At 36.9% G+C, this 19,417-nt stretch overlaps 1 protein-coding gene across 1 annotated transcript in view; it reads left to right on the forward strand.

Moving 5' to 3' along the window:
* Window positions 1–19,417, forward strand: part of ADGRV1 (adhesion G protein-coupled receptor V1) — a gene marked incomplete at its 5' end in the record, with an annotated part of 278,532 nt that overhangs the window by 40,252 nt on the left and 218,863 nt on the right. The window contains 9 exon segments of the mRNA XM_081943817.1: window positions 310–473; window positions 908–1,031; window positions 1,808–2,068; window positions 3,643–3,769; window positions 10,280–10,497; window positions 11,097–11,822; window positions 14,304–14,677; window positions 16,039–16,215; window positions 17,254–17,434. Of these exon segments, the coding sequence (XP_081799943.1) occupies window positions 310–473; window positions 908–1,031; window positions 1,808–2,068; window positions 3,643–3,769; window positions 10,280–10,497; window positions 11,097–11,822; window positions 14,304–14,677; window positions 16,039–16,215; window positions 17,254–17,434 (2,352 nt within the window).

Consider the following 19,417-nt stretch of genomic DNA (forward strand, 5'->3'; position numbering starts at 1 on the left):
CTGGTAATACCTAGATTTATGCTTTGCATTATATGTGAACCCAATCATGTGGCTTACAAATCATAGTCATAGCATTTAAACTATTAAACTCATTATTCAGTTGTACAACACTGACATCCAAACTACTCTTTAATGTTCATTTTGTAGACAGAATGGTAATTTGGACATTTGTTCATTGTTTCTAATATAAATTTACCTATGTGATATTATAACATTAAAAATCAAACCTCATATTAGTTTTATATCAAGTTTTTCTTACCCGTCTTGGATGTTATCTGATGAAGATATCTGCATGCTTGTGTTTCAAAGCTGTTTTTAAAATAATAAGAAACCAAGGAACCTTTGGGAGTGTGAGTGTATCCTGGGCAACGGACTCAATTTCTACAAAAGATATTTTTCCAGATCGAGGAACAATTTTTTTTGGAAATGAAGAATTTTCAAAAGATATCACAATTTATTCAGTCCCTGATGAGGTATTGTTTTCAATAATTGTTATTTGTGGAAGAGGGGCAAATAAATTTATAACACATGAAGATAACGATTATAATTTCAAGAGGACTAACAATAAAGTACTGAATATTTTCCAAACTTAAATGTGAAAGGTCAAAAAAGGTATACCTGCAGAAAATATTTTTTACAACCAAGTGTTGGCGGACATTGACATTGAATGAGGACTCGGTTGAAACATACCTTTTAGCTGATTAGCTGAAAACACTGTAATGGAATAATAGAAACAATATATGCTTTGGACCAGATTTAAATTATGTCTAATAGCTATATAAAATGTTTTATCAATCATAAGATTTAAATTTCATTACTATTACTATGCAAATATTCAATTAATGATTGGCATCTTGAGGTTAATTTAATACTATTAATACATACATTTTGTGGTTTTTCCCTCAAGATACCTGAAGAAATGGAAGTATTCATAGTTAGTCTTCTCAATACTACAGGCGGTGCTAGTTTAGGAAATATAACCACAGCAACATTGCAGATCACCAAAAATGATTGTCCAATTTACTTTGCAGGTTAGTGCCATTTTACTAGTTATGTTTAAATGCAAGACTAGTACTGTTATAGGAAGCTCTGCAGCCAAGAGTGAACTTTTAAAACTGTATGAGTTATGCTGAACATTATGTTCCACAGACCTATCGTTAGGGACATTAATCATGGTTTGTTTAACAGGTCTTTAGTAAAATAATTAAAGCCTAATTTGTCTCTTACCTCTCCCACCTCTTTTTTTACTTTAAAAATTTGGTTTTGCCTTGATAATAGGAGTGAATTATCTGTGACTTTTAGATATTATGATTTACATTTTTTTCCATGTCTGTGCCCCTGAGTTTATTATTGATTTCTGTCGACTATCTGAATAAATCTCTGCAATTTTCTGGGCAAGATTTTTGGAACTGGTTTGCCATTGTCTCCTTCCTAGGGCTGAGAGAGTGAGACTGGCCCAAAGTCACAGAGCTGGCTTCATGTCAATTTCTCAGTGCCTTTAATCATTCCTTCAGATTACCCCTCTTACAATTTCTACACACCTCAAATAACATGGCCAATAATAAGAATGATTAGGAGGTTCTGCAACATTGTAAAGATCAACAATCATCAATTTGGGGTTAGATGTTAAATGGGTTACAAAATCAAACAAGCAAGCTAGAAAATTTTTAACCATGATTGACATAATCTATGTTTTAATGTGATATCACAAGCTAGGCACTGAAATTCATATAACAATTATTTAATATAGGTTTTTGAAAAGCAATTTTTGCATGCTTTTACAGTTAATGACTTAACTATATTTCAGATCCTGTTATTCAGAGGGTTCCCGAAGGTGGCATTGCAGAATTTGTTGTTGTAAGAAATGACTCTGGTGCTGATGTTGTATCTGTTTTATATACCACTATTGATGGAAATGCCAGTGCTGAAGATTTCATGTTTCGTGAAAAAAATGGAACGCTTTTGTTTGATACTGGAATAAAAGAACAGACTATAACTATGTTTATCCATGATGATGATATTCCTGAATCAGATGAGGATTTTTACATAATTCTCTTCAATTCTACAGGTTCAAATTATTATTCAACCTATATAAACTAATCGACTGCTGTTTCTTTAGATTGTTTTCTGCCCCCTGATTGATACTATAGGCAGTTAAGGATACTTGGGCATTACCTTTTGACATTCTTCACACCAAAGTGTAGTATTTTTAAAGCCTGTATACCAGTGATGGCGAAACTATGGCATGTGTGCCACAGGTGGCACGCGGAGCCATTTGTCAGGCTTGTCGCATGCTGGCCAGTGTTCACCCTTTTTTAAAGCCATTTTTCATCCTCCCCAGGCTCCAGAGGCTTTATAGGAGCCTGGGGAGGGTGAAAAGAGCCCCCCTCGCCCCCCCCCGAGGCCTTCCGGAGGCTTCATGCGCTTCCCTGAAGCCTCCAGAGTGCAAAAAACCGACCCTACGGGCAACCTGGAAGTTCAGGAATCCACTTCCGGTTTGCTCAGAGGGTCGTTTTGAGCGCTCCAAAGGCTTCAGGGAAGCCTCTTGATGGTCCCTGAAGCCTTCGGAGCACTTAAAACAACCCTTCGAGCAAACCAGAAGTGACTTCCGGTTTGCTCGGAGGGTCGTTTTGACTGCTTCGGAGGCTTCAGTGAAGCCTCCTGATGGTCCCTGAAGCCTCCGGAGGGTTTCGCGGGGGGTGGGGGAGGCTGTTTTCGCCCTCCCCATGCTCCTATAAAGCCTCTGGAGCCTGGAGAGGGTGAAAAAAGCATGCACAAATGGGAGTGTCGCACCAGTAATGTGCGCATGCGCACTTGGGGGTTGCACATTGCATTATGGGTGCGGCACGCCTGCACACGACCCCCCTGCTCTCCCCCCACTTATGGCACGCAAGCCAAAAAAGGTTCGCCATCGCTGCTGTATACTATAGTTGTCATTCTCCAAAGCACCTGAAGGCAGGACAAGAAGCAATGGATGGAAACTAATCAAGATACTTAGTGGAAGCAACCTAAAACTAAAGAGAAATTTCCTGACAATTAGAACAATCAGTAGAACAACTTCCTTCCAGAAATTGTGAATGCTCTAACACTAGAAGTTTTAAAGAAGTGATTGGACAACCATTTATTTGAAATGGTATAGCATTCCCTTCCTGAGCAGGGAGTTAGACTAGAAGACCTCTAAAGTCCCTTCCAACTCTGTTATTCTGTTATATCTGAAGCATATGTTTAGGGTACTTTATAATATAGCTTGTTCACCACAGTGACTAAAGTATAAAGTACATTGTATAGTATTGTCTTGTTTTCTATTTTCACGCCTTTTGCTTTTAGAACCTATTTGGATAATATCTCTGTGAGTTTTGCAGGGAGCAGAAAGACTATACATATTATACAGTATTATAAACTATTTCTTTGCTATCTTGGATGCCCTAAAATGTGTTCGGGTCTAGTGCTATGTACTTGAAGACCCAAAGATGAGGCAGGTGTACTATGCAAATGTTAGGGAAGTCATAATCACTTTTTTTCGTAGTCAAAGGGAGAAAGTTGACTTTTGAACCTGTATTTGGAATATTTGTGGAGATACATTTTCTCCAGTTACAATTCTATCTGTTTGTCTATCTATCAACAAAATCATTGTTTTTTTAGGCGACACAGTTGTTTACAAACCTAGAATGGCAACAGTTATAATTGAAGCAAATGATGATCCAAATGGCATTTTTTTACTTGAGTCTATAGGCAAAGCAGTGGAAGAAGGCAAAACCAATGACTTTTTGTAAGTAACTTTCAAGTAAATATCCTTTGCCAATTTCACTAAGTATCATACTTTGAAATATTTTTCAGTGTGACTTATTTTTTATGATAGTTTTTACAGCATGCAAATAGTGTCATAAACTATTTCCATGTCCACAGTTAACTAAATGAAGAGTTTTAAACATTCACAAGGTAAAATTAAAAATGCAACTGTAGCTGGAATCTTTGCAACTATTACCCATTTTTGGAAGTAGATATGGATATAACTTTTTGCTATTTTTCTTTGAATGACAAGATTGCACAGCCTACAGCTTCTGGATCCATAAAAACTATGGTACGGATTCCAAATCTCCTCCAAATTTTGCACCCAAATTGTAATTTTTTATAATAGCATAATAGGAAGTTATTAAATTGATGAGGAATCAATTTCATTATCAAATGATACTTAATTAATTTGCTGATGAAGGGAGATTACTTGGTAAAACATAGAAAAGAATACTAAAAAATTAGGATGCAAGAAATTATGACACAAAATGTAATGAACAAAATCAGTATGGGAATCATGACGTATCTTGAATTACTACATACTAAATCTGTGCAAAAATACAGCATTTTTTTTAGTATAATTTTTTATTTTTTCATTTTCATAACATACAATCACATGTATACTATTACATAGCCAGCATCGTTTTGTATTATCAAATGTCTACATCAACTTATATTACCATCAACTTTCAAAACACAATTATTAGCTCTTCTGCTCTCCATACACCATATTTGTCCTTATCCATCACTTTCTTCTCCCTCTCTCTCCTCCCCCTCCCCACCTCCTCTCCCTCCCATGTCATCCTTCCCTACTCTACTTCCCCTTCCTCTCTCCTCCTCCTCTTCCCCCCTCCTTGCCCTCTCTCCTATTCCTCTCCTCTTTCCTTACCTCTCTCTTTTTCTTCCCAATTTTCAATTTTTCAATGGTGAAAAGAGTAAGGTTCTACATTTAGGCAACAAAAACGGAATGCACAGGTACAGTATAGATGGTACCTTGCTCAGTAGTAGTAACTGTGAAAGGGATCTTGGAGTCCTAGTGGACAACCATTTAAATATGAGCCAGCAGTGTGCAGCAGCTGCCAAAAAAGCCAACACAGTTCTAGGCTGCATAAATAGAGGGATAGAATCAAGATCACGTGAAGTGTTAATATCACTTTATAATGCCTTGGTAAGGCCACACTTGGAATACTGCATTCAGTTTTGGTGCATTCATGGTGTAGAAAAGATGTGGAGACTCTGGAGAGAGTGCAGAGAAGAGCAACAAAGATGATTAGGGGACTGGAGAGTAAAACATATGAAGAACGGTTGCAGGAACTGGGTATGTTTAGTTTAAGAGAAAGAAGGACTAGGGGAGACATGATAGCAGTGTTCCAATATCTCAGGGTTTGCCACAAAGAAGAGGGAGTCAAACTATTCTCCAAGGCACCTGAGGGTAGAACAAGAAGTAATGGGTGGAAACTAATCAAAGAGAGAAGCAACTTAGAACCGAGGATAAATTTCCTGACAGTTAGAACAATTAATCAGTGGAACAGCTTGCCTCCAAAAGTTGTGAATGCCCCAACACTGGAAGTCTTTAAGAAGATGTTGGATAGCCATCTGTCTGAAAAGGTATATAGTTTCCTGCCTAGGCAGGGGGTTGGACTAGAAGACCTCCAAGGTCCCTTCCAACTCTATTATTGTATTGTATTGTATCTCATTTACCTGGTGTATTTCAGCTCCTGAGCAAGCTCCATTTTATGTTGATGTTGATACAGCAATTTAACAATAGTTTTTCCCCTCTGACATTGGTTTCTCTGCTGCCTTAAGAATAAGGTACTTTCAGATATTATTAGTATGATAAGCACAAAAAGTTCTTTCCAAGAATTTAGGATGTCATAATGTATTGGTAACAGTATAATGCAGATTGAATCAGAGTGCCTTTGGTAATTGATAGGTACAAATTTTGTCAATATGCAGATTTTCAAAGTGCCGCCAGTGTGCTGATAGCACTCCTGCTTCAAGGGATTTGACTGGTTCAGAAATATAACATATATAAACAAACAAATAAGAAAATACATTTTCAAGTTTCAGATCTTGTTACTATGTGATTTATCCAACTTTTAGTCTTCTACTGTATTATCTCCTGTATTGTCATATCAATTATCCACACGTTTTCAACTATAGTTAAATCTAATATGTTACAAGCCAAGAGTCTTATCAGTTTGTATTTGGAATTTCCATAATATTTTAACCTGCTCATTTTCAATGACTTTTTCAACTCTGTGTCCCCACCAATTCTTCATTACCGGCTCATGATAATTTTTACAGATGAATAATTTTTGTAGTGAATAATGTTGATGACAGTGTCATTGATTATAATTAGTTTGTGCAATCTTATTGCATGAGCTGACTGTTTCTTCTCCTTCTTTCACAATTTGCACTTTTCTTTATTTGATGATTTTTTCAACTGTGAACTTGATTGCATTAGTAATTACTATTGTTGCCATTATTATTGTGTTGGGATTCCTTTATTCTGAAACTTATTTGAGAGTTTACACAGCTAAATCTGAAAAGTCCTACTTGGAGATTTTTCATGTCATCCTTTAGATTTGAATAAAATCCCAAAAGCAAGAACAATGATTGTTCAGTGAAAGATAAGCATAGTGAGAAATATTGTTAAAGACACAAAACGTTATGTATTTCTTATACTGATTTTATACAGGTGAAACTCAAAAAATTAGAATATTGTGCAAAAGTTCATTTATTTCAGTAATGCAACTTAAAAGGTGAAACTAATAAATGAGATAGACTCATTACATGCAAAAAAAGATAGTTCTAGCTGTGATTTGTCATAATTGTGATGATTATGGCTTACAGCTCATGAAAGCCCCAAATCCACAATCTCAGAAAATTAGAATATTGTGAAAAGCTGCAATATTCTAGGCTCAAAGTGTCCCACTCTAATCAGCTAATTAAGCCATGACACCTGCAAAGGGTTCCTGAGCCTTTAAATGGTCTCTCAGTCTGGTTCAGTAGGAATCACAATCATGGGAAAGACTGCTGACCTGACAGTTGTGCAGAAAACCATCATTGACACCCTCCATAAGGAGGGAAAGCCTCAAAAGGTAATTGCAAAAGAAGTTGGATGTTTCCAAAGTGCTGTATCAAAGCACATTAATAGAAAGTTATGTGGAAGGGGAAAGCGTGGGAAAAAAGGCGCACAAGCAGCAGGGATGACCGCAGCCTGGAGAGGATTGTCAGGAAAAGGCCATTCCAAAGTGTTGGGGACTTTCACAAGGATTGGACTGAGGCTGGAGTCAGTGCATCAAGAGCCACCACACACAGACAGATCCTGGACATGGGCTTCAAATATCGTATTCCTCTTGTCAAGTCGCTCCTGAACAACAAACAACGTCAGAAGCATCTTACTTGGGCTAAAGAAAAACAGACCTGGTCTGTTGTTCAGTGGTCCAAAGTCCTCTTTTCTGATGAGAGCAACGTTTGCATCTCATTTGGAAACCAAAGACCCAGAGTATGGAGGAAGAATGGAGGGGCACACACTGCAAGATGCTTGAAGTCCAGTGTGAAGCTTCCACAGTCTGTGTTGATTTGGGGAGCCATGTCATCTGCTGGTGTTGGTCCACTTCATTAAGTCCAGGGTCAATGCAGCCGTCTACCAGGAGGTTTTGGAGCACTTCATGCTTCCTTCCGCAGACAAGCTTTATGGAGATGCTGACTTCATTTTCCAGCAGGACTTGGCACCTGCCCATACTGCCAAAAGCACCAAAACCTGGTTCAATGACCGTGGGATTACTGTGCTTGATTGGCCAGCAAACTCGCCTGACCTGAACCCCATAGAGAATCTATGGGGCATTGCCAAGAGAAAGATGAGAGACATGAGACCGAACAATGTAGAAGAGCTGAAGGCCGCTATTGAAGCATCCTGGTCTTCCATAACACCTCAACAATGCCATAGGCTGATAGCTTCCATGACACGCCGCATTAAGGCAGTAATTGCTGCAAAAGGGTCCCAAACCAAGTACTGAGTACATATGCATGCTTATACTTTTCAAAGGTCCGATACTGTTCTATGTACAATCCTTGTTTTATTGATTGCATGTAATATTCTAATTTTTTGAAATTGTGGATTTGGGGTTTTCATGAGCTGTAAGCCATAATCATCACAATTAAGACAAATCACGGCTTGAACTATCTTGCTTTGCATGTAATGTGTCTATCTCATATATTAGTTTCACCTTTTAAATTGCATTACTGAAATAAATGGACTTTTGCACGATATTCTAATTTTTCGAGTTTCACCTATAACAGTGATGGCGAACCTATGGCACGTGTGCCACAAGTGGCACGCGGAGCCATTTGTCAGGGCACGCGAGGCGCTGTTCACCTTTTTAAAAGCCATTTTTCGCCCTCCCCAGGCTCCAGAGGCTTTATAGGAGCCTGGGGAGGGCGAAAAGAGCCCCCCGCCCCCCCGGAGGCCCTCCGGAGGCTTCAGGGACCGTCCAGAGGCTTCCCTGAAGCCTTCAGAACGCTTAAAAAGACCCTCTGAGCAACCCGGAAGTCACTTCCGGTTTGCTCGGAGGGTCGTTTTAAGCATTCCGAAGGCTTCAGGGAAGCCTCCGGACGGTCCCTGAAGCCTCTGGAGGGCCTCTGGGGGGGCGGGGGGCTATTTTCGCCCTCCCCAGGCTCCTATAAAGCTTCTGGAGCCTGGGGAGGGCGAAAAAAGCATGTAAAATGGGGGGGTCGCGCGTTGTGTGTGCATGCGCACTGGGGGGGGTCATGCGTTGCATTATGGGTGCAGCACACCCGCACACGATCCCCCTGCGCTCCCCCCACTTGTGGCACGCGAGCCAAAAAAGGTTCTCCATCGCTGACCTATAATAATCAATAGGAAATTCTTATTATAAAGAAATTTGAAGAGAAATATTATTATCTAGATTATCTATTTTAACATATTGAATGGAAATACTGACCAACATACATATTGCTTTGTAAGCTTGTTTTAAAAAGTTTTTTGTGTTAAGAAATATTTTATATTTATTTTCATTTATGAATATTAATGGTAATATGAATGTGAAATCAGTCTGGCATGTAAGAAAGCTTCTACAGTTTCAGATGTTAAATATATTATTAGTGGTTATTGATGGGTAAGCCCTGAACTAGCAGTTTTAAACATTTATTCTGGTTTAGATTATCACTTTTGTTTTAGTCCAATTAACTCAGCAGGAGATGTATACTTTTTAACAAGTGGATTCATAGATGAAACAAATAAGTTAATGAAACTCACTGAAACAGAGTCTTTCTTGTGTTATCTAAAAATGAGGTTGCTGTTATTGCTTTCTCCAATTTCTTTTAATATGATTTATGGTAAACAAAATAATAATGCTGATGGTAGGAAAAAAAATCTAAAATATATTTTATGGAATGGAAAAATGCTGCTTTTATTCACGAACAGAGTTTAGGAAAAGGAAAAGTTGAATATTTAAAATGAATTCAACTCAATTTTTTATTGTTAAATCAGTGTTGAATCACATTAAATCAATGCTAAATCAACATTGTTAAATATTGTTAAATCACTTGGCAACTTTAAGATGTGTGGGCTTCAATTTCTGGAATTACCCAGCTGTAGCTTTAGTTGAAGTCCAGACATCTTAAAATTGCCAAGTTGGAGAAACACTGAGTTAGATTATGTCCAAGAGTATCTGTAGGGTTGCTGGGAGAAAGAAGCAACCAACAAAACTTCTTTGAAACATCTTGCTTGATTTTGTGTGTATTCTATTATTTATGATTAATAACACATACTACTTTACCAGTTGACTTTAAAAAAACAAACAGAATCTTTATAGTTAGAAAGATTCCATTAGATGATGATGTACAAATTCCTGTTATAAAACATAATCCTTTATAATCCACATAAATATTCCAAGTCCCAGCTGTTTAAGATGATGAAAACAGTCAGATGCTAATGTAAAAAATTCAAATATTTCAGTATATCCCCAAAAGATTTCAAAATAGTCTATATATTGCTCAAATGCTATATCATAACCTTGTGTAGCATTACCTGGGAAGGGATACCAGAACCCATCCAGCTATTTTCATGTCCCTACTACTGTGTATTTAAGACAACAATGATGCTGTGGTTTGTTGGTAATGGTAAGGAGTCTTTTGCTTGAGGAAATACAAAAGAAAATTCTCCATGATCATAGACTGCCTTTTGGGCATACCTAAAGTAGCTCTTTGGATCAAAGCCAGGGTTTTTAATGACACTTTTTTGTTTCATTAAATCTTCACACTGAGCTCCTGTCTTTGTGAAAACTCAAAGGAGATAAATGTATATTCCCAATTAGCATTCCATTGAAGAGGACCTTTAACACTGGGACTATTACATATGTTCATAGTAGTCTTTATTGCCCTCTAAAAATATATTGAGATCATGTAGAGAACTGAAAAATGTACGTCTGAAAATAGTTTGCTTTGTTCTACCATACAGGATCCTGAGGCACAGAGGCTACTTTGGCAATGTTTCTTTGGCCTGGCAGCTATTTGGCAATAATTCTGCTTTAGATTCAGGACAAGAATTCTATGAAGTATCTGGAACTGTATGGTTCACAGAGGGTGAACAGTCACAGCCTATAACTCTTCATGCTATTCCTGATACAATTCCAGAATTCAATGAGTTTTATACCTTAAAACTTGTGAATGCTTCAGGTATTTTTACATATTTGGTGATCTATTTAATGTGCCACTTCCTGCTATGATTGCATGTGGTTTAAAAACATGTATGTATGTGGTAAAAAATACATTAAACACATATTACATAAGAAAAGATACACCATGAACCTCAGAACATACTTTCTGGTGTGGTTGCTTCAGTTTTATTTGCAATCTTCATCTTGAAGACCCATTTGGATTGGCTTTTTGATATGTTGCTGAAAAGGAGCCTCAGAGGACATGGTTTTGTAAGTGGGAGCTCAAACCGAGGAAGCCTTTTTCTGGATTACTTTTTGGCTAGTATGAAGTGGTTGGGCAGAATGTACCAGGGTCATACAGTCACAATGTTAATAAGGGACTGTGGCCAGAAAAAGTTTCATATGTAATAACTCCCTATTTAATCATATTGTTCACTGGGTGGTCTTTGAGCAGCTAACTGGTCTTTAGATTTGCTTACCTCTAAAGATACTGTAAAGATAACAATGGGAAAAAGAAGGGGCATACATCAGTAGCACTGATTAAATAAGTAGATAAATAAATAAGCTGATAAGATTGTGTATCTGAGCTATAAAAATAATTTCTTGTCTTTCTTTTAGGTGGCCAGTTATCAGAAACCAACCTTTCTGTGACTGTGATGATCCCAATTAATGATGATCCCTATGGAGTGTTCATCTTAGATCCTCAGAGCCAAGACAGAGAGGTAGCAGAAGACATTCAGTCTGAGGAAGACACTTCCTGCATTACCAGTTTTACAGTATGGAGGCATCAGGGAACTTTTGGAACTGTCAGGATTGGCTGGGAAATATTATCTAGCACCTTCAGAGAAGGATTACCTCCAATGATTGACTTCTTGTTGCTTGGAAAATTTACAGATTCAGTAAAGTCAAAGCCTCACATGCGACGACATCACACTGGAACAGATGCTTTATATTTTAGTGGTGAAGAAGATGCATATGGGATAATTGAGCCAGAGGTCCATGTTAGTAAAAACAGTATACTTAGTGTCTTCACATTTTCAGCATGGGTACTTCCTAGTGCCAACAACGATGGATTTATAATAACAAAGGACAATAGTAATGGATTAATATATTATGGAGTAAAAATAGGCACAAACGAATCCCATCTTTCTATAGAATTCTATTACATGCCATTGCAGTCTAATAAGACATATATAGCTAAGATCACAATTATGAAATACTTGGAGGAAAATATTTGGGTTCACCTTCTGATTACGCTCAATAATGGCATTCTTGAATTTTTCATTGATGGCAAATCTGTTCCTGGGGGCATTAAGAGTCTCAAAGGAAAAGCAATTGCTGATGGTAAGCAATATTATTATTGGTTTGTTGCCCAGTCAGACAGATGTTGAAACTGGATTTGTTTTTTTTTTATCAACCTGTTGAGTCCTTCCCAAGGATTTGCCAGATACTGTTATTAAATACTAATTACATATTAAATAATATTAAGGATATTGTCTCATGATGTAAACTGTTTTAATGTAAGTGAAGCTGCTTTTTGCAATTGATGGATGGAGATTTCATCAATGCCAATGGTTTTGAAATAATGCTCCAGTTGTTTTATATTTTCCCCAAGGCATTAATTACTATTGGAGCTCTGTCTGTTTTATTTTGTCACAATGGTTCTCCTTCAGTTATTCTATGTATGCAACAATATGAAATGATATCTGCTAATTCTTTAGTTGGATTTGGCTTTCATACTCATCAGGTTTTTCCCCAAAACCTAAGATAGTGTAATCTATCAACATACAATATGTGTGGATTCAAGAAGTATGAACTTGGGACATTTTAATGAGCAGATTTTCAAAGTGCCATCCAAGGTTTTTTAGTATGGCACTTCGTGTGCCAATAACAGTGTGACCACCATAAATAGCTTATGCCATTATCTTTCAATTTTGATTTTTAGATAATTTGTGAACACCATTTTTGTCTTTTATTCTACTATCTCCTGGCATTCAATTAATAATTAATAATTAATTCATTATTTAATAATTCAGTTATCTTTATTACTGGTTGGTTGCACCGTCAGCCAGATGTTTAGATTGGAATTGGCATTTGTGCTTTCTAAGAGAGAGGTAGGGTTTTTTTTAATGGTGTTAAGGGTGTCATCACAAGATATAAGCTGTTCCTGTGAGGTGTTTTGAGTTCTTGTAACTGAAATTTGGGATGATCAAACTCCATTGAGAAGTAAAATTGCTGAAGGAATTACATATTTTTCTTTCGTTAGATAAAAATTCATCCCCATTCATTTAAAATTGCATAAATAAATATATGGTTTTTATTATACATATCTGAAACAGATACTCTCTGTGTGATAAGTATTTGCTTTCTTAAAAAATGGATTGCAGAGTTATATTTGACTAATGCTGGGGTAATTCATTCCAAACTTCTAGTTTCAAATAGCTAACTTTGCATTTTAGCCAATCTATTTTTACATATATTTAATGTAAAGCTACAGTGTATTACAATTAATGTATAATATTGATCTTCTATTTATAAGCCAGTGTGCTTCTACAGCATTGCACTTCTACAGTAACTTTAAAAGATATTGTAAAGCAGTAGGATGGGAAAAGATTTTACAGCTTTTTGTTATGATTGGAAGTGTCGTATTTATGCCATACAAGTTTTATCAAAATGTCTCAGTATAGATGGAATTTAAATCAGTTTGAAGTAAAATGGCATGAGGCAGAAGCAGCTTAAATAGTAAGCATAAATATGTCCTAGGTAGTAGCAACTCCTGTCATGAAATACCTCTATATGTGATCTGTCTGACAAATAGAGATGCTGCCTATACCTAAGTCTTTTAGTGAGCCAGAAGGATACCATGACAAATAGGTCCCATCACAACCCAGACCCAAAATATTCTATCCACAAAGAACTCTTTAAAAGCAGCATAGACAGCTTCTGAGAGCAAATGTTCATATTTCACATTTTCTGGTGAAATATGAATGTGCAGATGCAATAGATGGAGAATTAAATTGTACTTACTGAGTGCATCTCATCATACACCTCTTTCAGTAGGAAAGCGTACATCCAAACTGTCTCAATCCACTAAAACTGGATTATAAAATTCTTAGATTTTCATTCTACATCAGAAGCTCAGCATCAAAAGACTGATCTCTCCTGAGGCAGATCATCAGCCACTGGTCATACTAGTTGCTGCACCATTAATTTATATTCAGCCTTCTATGCCCAACATTCCAACATACTACCTCTCGTGCAGGTGGGGAAACCTTTCTGGTGGAGCAGAACTTTGTAGCTGTTATTTAGCAGGACAGTAATGAAAGCTACAAAAAAAGTTTCAGTAGGTCCTCTTTACTTTTTCAAGCTGGAGGAGAACAGTCTTTATAAATAAAGGTTTGAATCCTGTTTATTGCTTCCTTGAAGCCTTTTAAGATTTAACAGAAACCAGACTTTTACAATAGTAAACTTTACAAATCACAAATATGTAAGTTTACTCAATTTATAGATTGCCATTTTTGCTTTTAAATAAATCAGATTTGTTATGCCTAGTTCTGCTGGGCTCAAATTATGGCTAGATAAAACAAATGAAAGCAAAACATTATTCTACGAAGGCAGAAAAATCTGTTTTAACTACACTGAATTGGTTACTACATAAAGATTAATGCATGCATTTAATTTTAATTACATTGAAGTCAGCTTTCTTGTTTTAGATAAGAAAATTCAAAATGGGTGATTCTGTATAGTACTAACCAATTTAATTTTGTAAAACTTAAAAGTTGGAGCATTAAAAACAATATTTATTTGTGGGCCTGTTTTCTCTAGGACCAGGAATAATGAAAGTTGGTGCTGGCATAAATGGTGGCAGCAGGTATAAAGGATTGATGCAAGATGTGAGATTTTATGAATGTAAATTAACAAAGGAAGAGATCAATGAACTTCACGTTATGCCGGCAAGGTCTGATTTGTATCCCATATCTGGATACTTAGACTATCGACAAGGAGAAATGAATAAATCATTTATTGTTTCTGCCAAAGATGACAAAGAAGAGGAAGGAGAGGAGCTGTTCATTCTAAAGCTTATTTCAGTTTATGGAGGAGCACGAATTTCACAAGAAAACACAATTGCAACATTAAGAATCCAGAAAAGTGATAATGCCAATGGATTATTTGGTTTTACAGGAGCATGTATTCCAGAGGTAGAAAAACCCTATTAACGTGATCCTTGAAAATCCTTAATTCAAGTCTAACCAGTATGCATGCTAGATCAGTGATGGCAAACCTTTTCAGCGCCAAGTGCCGAATAGGGAGCTCGCACACACATGGCACCAAGTGCTGAAAAGGGAGCGTACATGCTCATTTGGGGTGCGAACTGGAAGAGGAGCTGGCCAGGCGGCATGCACGTGCCAGAAAATGAACTTCTGGTTTCCGGCGCATGCATGCGTGCCGGCTAGCAAGTCTGCAGGTTACTGATGTGCATGTGCCGATTAGCTGGCAAGTGTGCATTCTCACGCCAGAAAACGGAAGACCAGCTCTTCCAGTTTACAGCATTGCTGCATGCACAAAGGCCAGCTTATTGCATGCCAGAAACCCAGAACAGGTGACGCCGTGCATGCCAGGCTACATGACTTCGCATGCCACTTACAGTACTAGAGTCGCCATTACAGTACTAGACACAGATAGTTTTCATTTAGTGATTGCCTCTTTTAGGGCTGTTTCATCATAATAGTGATGAAAAAGTAACTTAGCAATAAATCTGTGCATTTACATGACTTTCACAGATCAATAAAGGGAAGCTGAAGTAATATCATAAACACAGCTGTGGCTTCACTTAGTGATGCTTTGCTCAATAAATGAGTTGCCAGCCTCAGTTGTGTTGCTAAACTAGAACTACTCAATTTCTTTTTGACCTCAACCTACCCAAAGCAGTATGGGGATAATGATACCTTGAAATATTGATAGCACATTGCTATCAAAATGCAGTCCTCATGTTGCTTAATCTTGTTAGCTGAAAAGTCTTCATACTAGCAACACTGGAACTGTTAACTAGAAGTTGGTTTATAAGCAGGTCATTATAAAGCACTGTGAGGCATAGAAAAGGAATGAAATTAAGATAGAGGATTTCACATGGGCAAACAATGGGTATAAGGCTTTTTTCTAGTATTTTTTTTTCTTACAGTAGTTCACAGATGATTATCATGCAAACTGACTTTAAAAACTGGTGCCTCCTTTTCTTATTTTCCTTCCATTTTTTTCCCTTTTATTTCAGATATTTTATATGGTAATCTTGTTCATGAGAAATGTCTCCCTGTTAATCATTGCTAAAGTGCTCAGGGAGCTTTTAGAGTTGATGAATGGGGCAAAATAACTATTGAACAAATGAACGTGTGTGTGTGTAATGAGATTTCCCCCCCAAAATATGAATTTATGCATTTTAAAGCTGAATATTGTTTTTATTGTAACATATCAATATGACTTCATATTTTATTTCCATCCAAACCTCAAAATTTCCAAATCTTCTGTTTATCATAATGTTTATTGAAGTTCTTATTATTCATAGGTTTCTAATGAAGGTTCTACTGTATCTTGTGTAGTGGAACGCACCAGAGGGGCCTTGGATTCTGTTTTTGTGTATTACACTATCTCTCAGATTGATTCTTATGGCATTAATTATACTGTTACTGACTTTGCTAACAGTAGTGGTATGATAAAATTCCTTCCTTTCCAGAGATCAGAGGTAAATCATACATTCTTCTTCAAGTTAATAATATAATTGTTATGCATTGCTGTTTTGAAATTTGGATAATATATTTTGCTAATCTATTTTCCAGAATGCAAACTAATTTCACTATATTTGTGGCTTTAAATAAAGGCTCATTGTACTAGTTAGCAATGTACCTAATTTGTAGTTATGTTTATTTGTTTACACTTAAATGAATGATGAATAACATTTAGAATGGAAATGCCATAAAATCTTTTCAAACAGGAAGTATTAGATAGTCTCTGTAAGACTTTCATCATATTAACGCTAAATTTTGTGTATTTTTTAAAATTAAATGATTGTGATATTTAGGGAAGTATTCTTTATCTGTATCTTCTATGATTCTAAACTTTTATCTATAATAGCTTGCCTGATACCCATTTTAATGTTCTTTTATTAATGTACAAATATTCTTAATTTTCCCAAGCCTTTTAAAATCACAACAGAGGCTTTAACTATATTTTGCATGCTTTATTTTTTTCTGTTTATATTTCTTTTAAGTATTTCTAAATTTGAATATTTAATGCTGTATTTAATAGTTTTGCCTAATGTTGTTCATTTTTAAATTTCTCCTTTATCAGCTTTTTAAATAATGCTTTACTTGCATTAGTTTTAAAGTATTGAGATAGGATAATCCAGGCTTGTCACACTCACAGCATCACGTTGTTGTCACTTGCCATATCATGACTTTCCCCCACTTCATTAAACCGGGGGTGGGGGTGGCCAGCGTGTGATGCATCTGGCCCATGGGCCAAAAGTTTGACACCCGTGGGATAACCTAATGGTTGTTTACCAATGAGCTCTTGATTTCATTAGAAAAACTTGTCAGGTTAATAAACTTTAAAATTGGTTGTAATATATTCTTCTCAGATTGAAATTAGAGTTTTGCGTATTCAACAATGTTTATGTAAAATTTCTCACACTTTTGGATTTGCTTTTTAAAATGTAATAACAATACTTATATTTAATTTGGGTTTCTGCCTGTATCTTTATCCCATCACTTCCTGCCCCCAGGTTCTGAATTTGCATGTACTTGATGATGATACACCTGAACTAAAAGAATATTTTCAGGTGACCTTAGTATCTGCAGTTACCGGAGATGGAAAAAGAGGTTCAACCCCAACCAGTGGAGCTAGCATAGATCCAGAGAAGGAAACTACTTACATCACTGTCAAAGCTAGTGATCACCCCTATGGTAATAATTATAGGAATTGTGTTTACACCTTAAATTTCATACTTAATTTATATAGATTATTGTATTTACATATAGCATTTAAGATGTAGACATTGAGATGGTATGTGCTATAGATAGTTTACTGGTCTGCAATGTAATGCTACATTCGTGTGTTAATATAAGACTTTTGAATTGACTAGCATTCTTCATCCACTGCTGTATGTTACTAAGAGTAAAACACCTGCCTAACTCTCACAACATTTTAGATAGAAGACTAAAAATACTTAATGTGGAAATCTTGTAAAACTACGGCCATTGTTTACTAGCTATGCACCCTACTGTGTTTAATAAAACAGGCATAATATTGTATTATCTAGCAAAAATGTTCCTAAACCATAATAATTTTAAATGATCTATTAATTTAGTTTTATATATGGTTATGTCCACCATCAAAATCAATGACAGGGTGTGAGAATTTTTTTTAAAGCTGAATGAATATATCAGGAATCATTCTTTGCTAATTAAAATGCATTGTCTCCTCACCCTATCCTAAAACAAATGTGTCAGACACAGAATTAACCATTAAAAGGATGGGAAGGGGGCTGCAGCTTAATTAATAGAATCTATAGGAATGTTCCTGAGATTGAAGTGTACGATTATTTAGAGCAGTGTTTCTCAACCTTAGCATCTTTAAGATAGATGGACATCAACCCAGCTTTGCTGGCTGGGGAATTCTGGGAGTTGAAGTCATCTATCTTGAAGTTGCCGAGATTGAGAAACACGGATTTAGAAAATGTAAATTTGATTTGCAAAAGAGGCCATTAGAGACTGCCCTATCAATGCAGTGTTACAGATTTTTGGGTAACCCAAGCCTCTTCCATCTGTGTTCTTATAATCCAGGCCACATTAGTATTACCACTTGGCTATTGGTTTCAAATCAGAGATTCAAATTATAGAATAAAGCACCACTGGAGGATGCAGTGATGCAATTTCTATTAGTGTTGGAAGCATCAGCTATATCCAAGAGCAGCAACATGTTGTCCTATAGTGAGCTGACCATGGCTAGTTGTCCCGTGGCAAGTTGCCTGTGTTCTGTTGACTCATTCTGGGATGTAACTTACTGTGACTTGTGTCCTGTGGCATACATACAGTATAGAGGAATGCTGTCGATATAGTTTACTTGGACTTCAGTAAGGCATTTGATAAGGTAAACCATAACCTACTACTAGATAAAGTAAAAGAATGTGGGTTGGACAGCATCACCACCAGATGGATTCGTAACTGGCTGACCAACCACACTCAATGTGTAGTCCTCAATGGAACTGCATCTACATGGAGGGAGGTATGCAGTAGAGTACCCCAAGGCTCTGTTTTGGGCCCAGTACTCTTCAACATCTTCATCAATGATTTGGATGAGGGAATAAATGGGGAACTCATCAAATTTGCAGATGACACCAAGCTTGCAGGAATAGCCAACACTCCAGAAGATACGCTAAAGATACAGAAGGATCTTGACAAACTTTTTAAAGCTGAATGAATATATCAGAAATCATTCTTTCCTAATTAAAATGCATCGTCTCCTCACCCTATCCTAAAACAAATGTGTCAGACACAGAATTAACCATTAAAAGGATGGGAAGGGGGCTGCAGCTTAATTAATAGAATCTATAGGAATGTTCCTGAGATTGAAGTGTACGATTATTTAGAGCAGTGTTTCTCAACTTTAGCATCTTTAAGATAGATGGACATCAACCCAGCCAGGATCTACAGAGCCAGGGCCTTAGGCTGATGTTATGCAATGCGAGGTCCGCTGTTAACAAGGCCCCCCTCATTAATGACCTGATTTTGGAGGGAGAGCCGGACCTTGCAGGAATAACAGAGACCTGGTTGGCCCACGAGGGAGGTGTACCCCTCGTGGACATGTGCCCACCAGGTTATCGAGCATTCCACCAGCCACGGGCCCAGGGTAGGGGCGGTGGGGTAGCGGTAATTATCCAGGAAGAC

This window comes from Natrix helvetica, assembly GCF_964273705.1.
Source record: "Natrix helvetica genome assembly, chromosome: 2".
NCBI lineage: Eukaryota > Metazoa > Chordata > Lepidosauria > Squamata > Natricidae > Natrix > Natrix helvetica.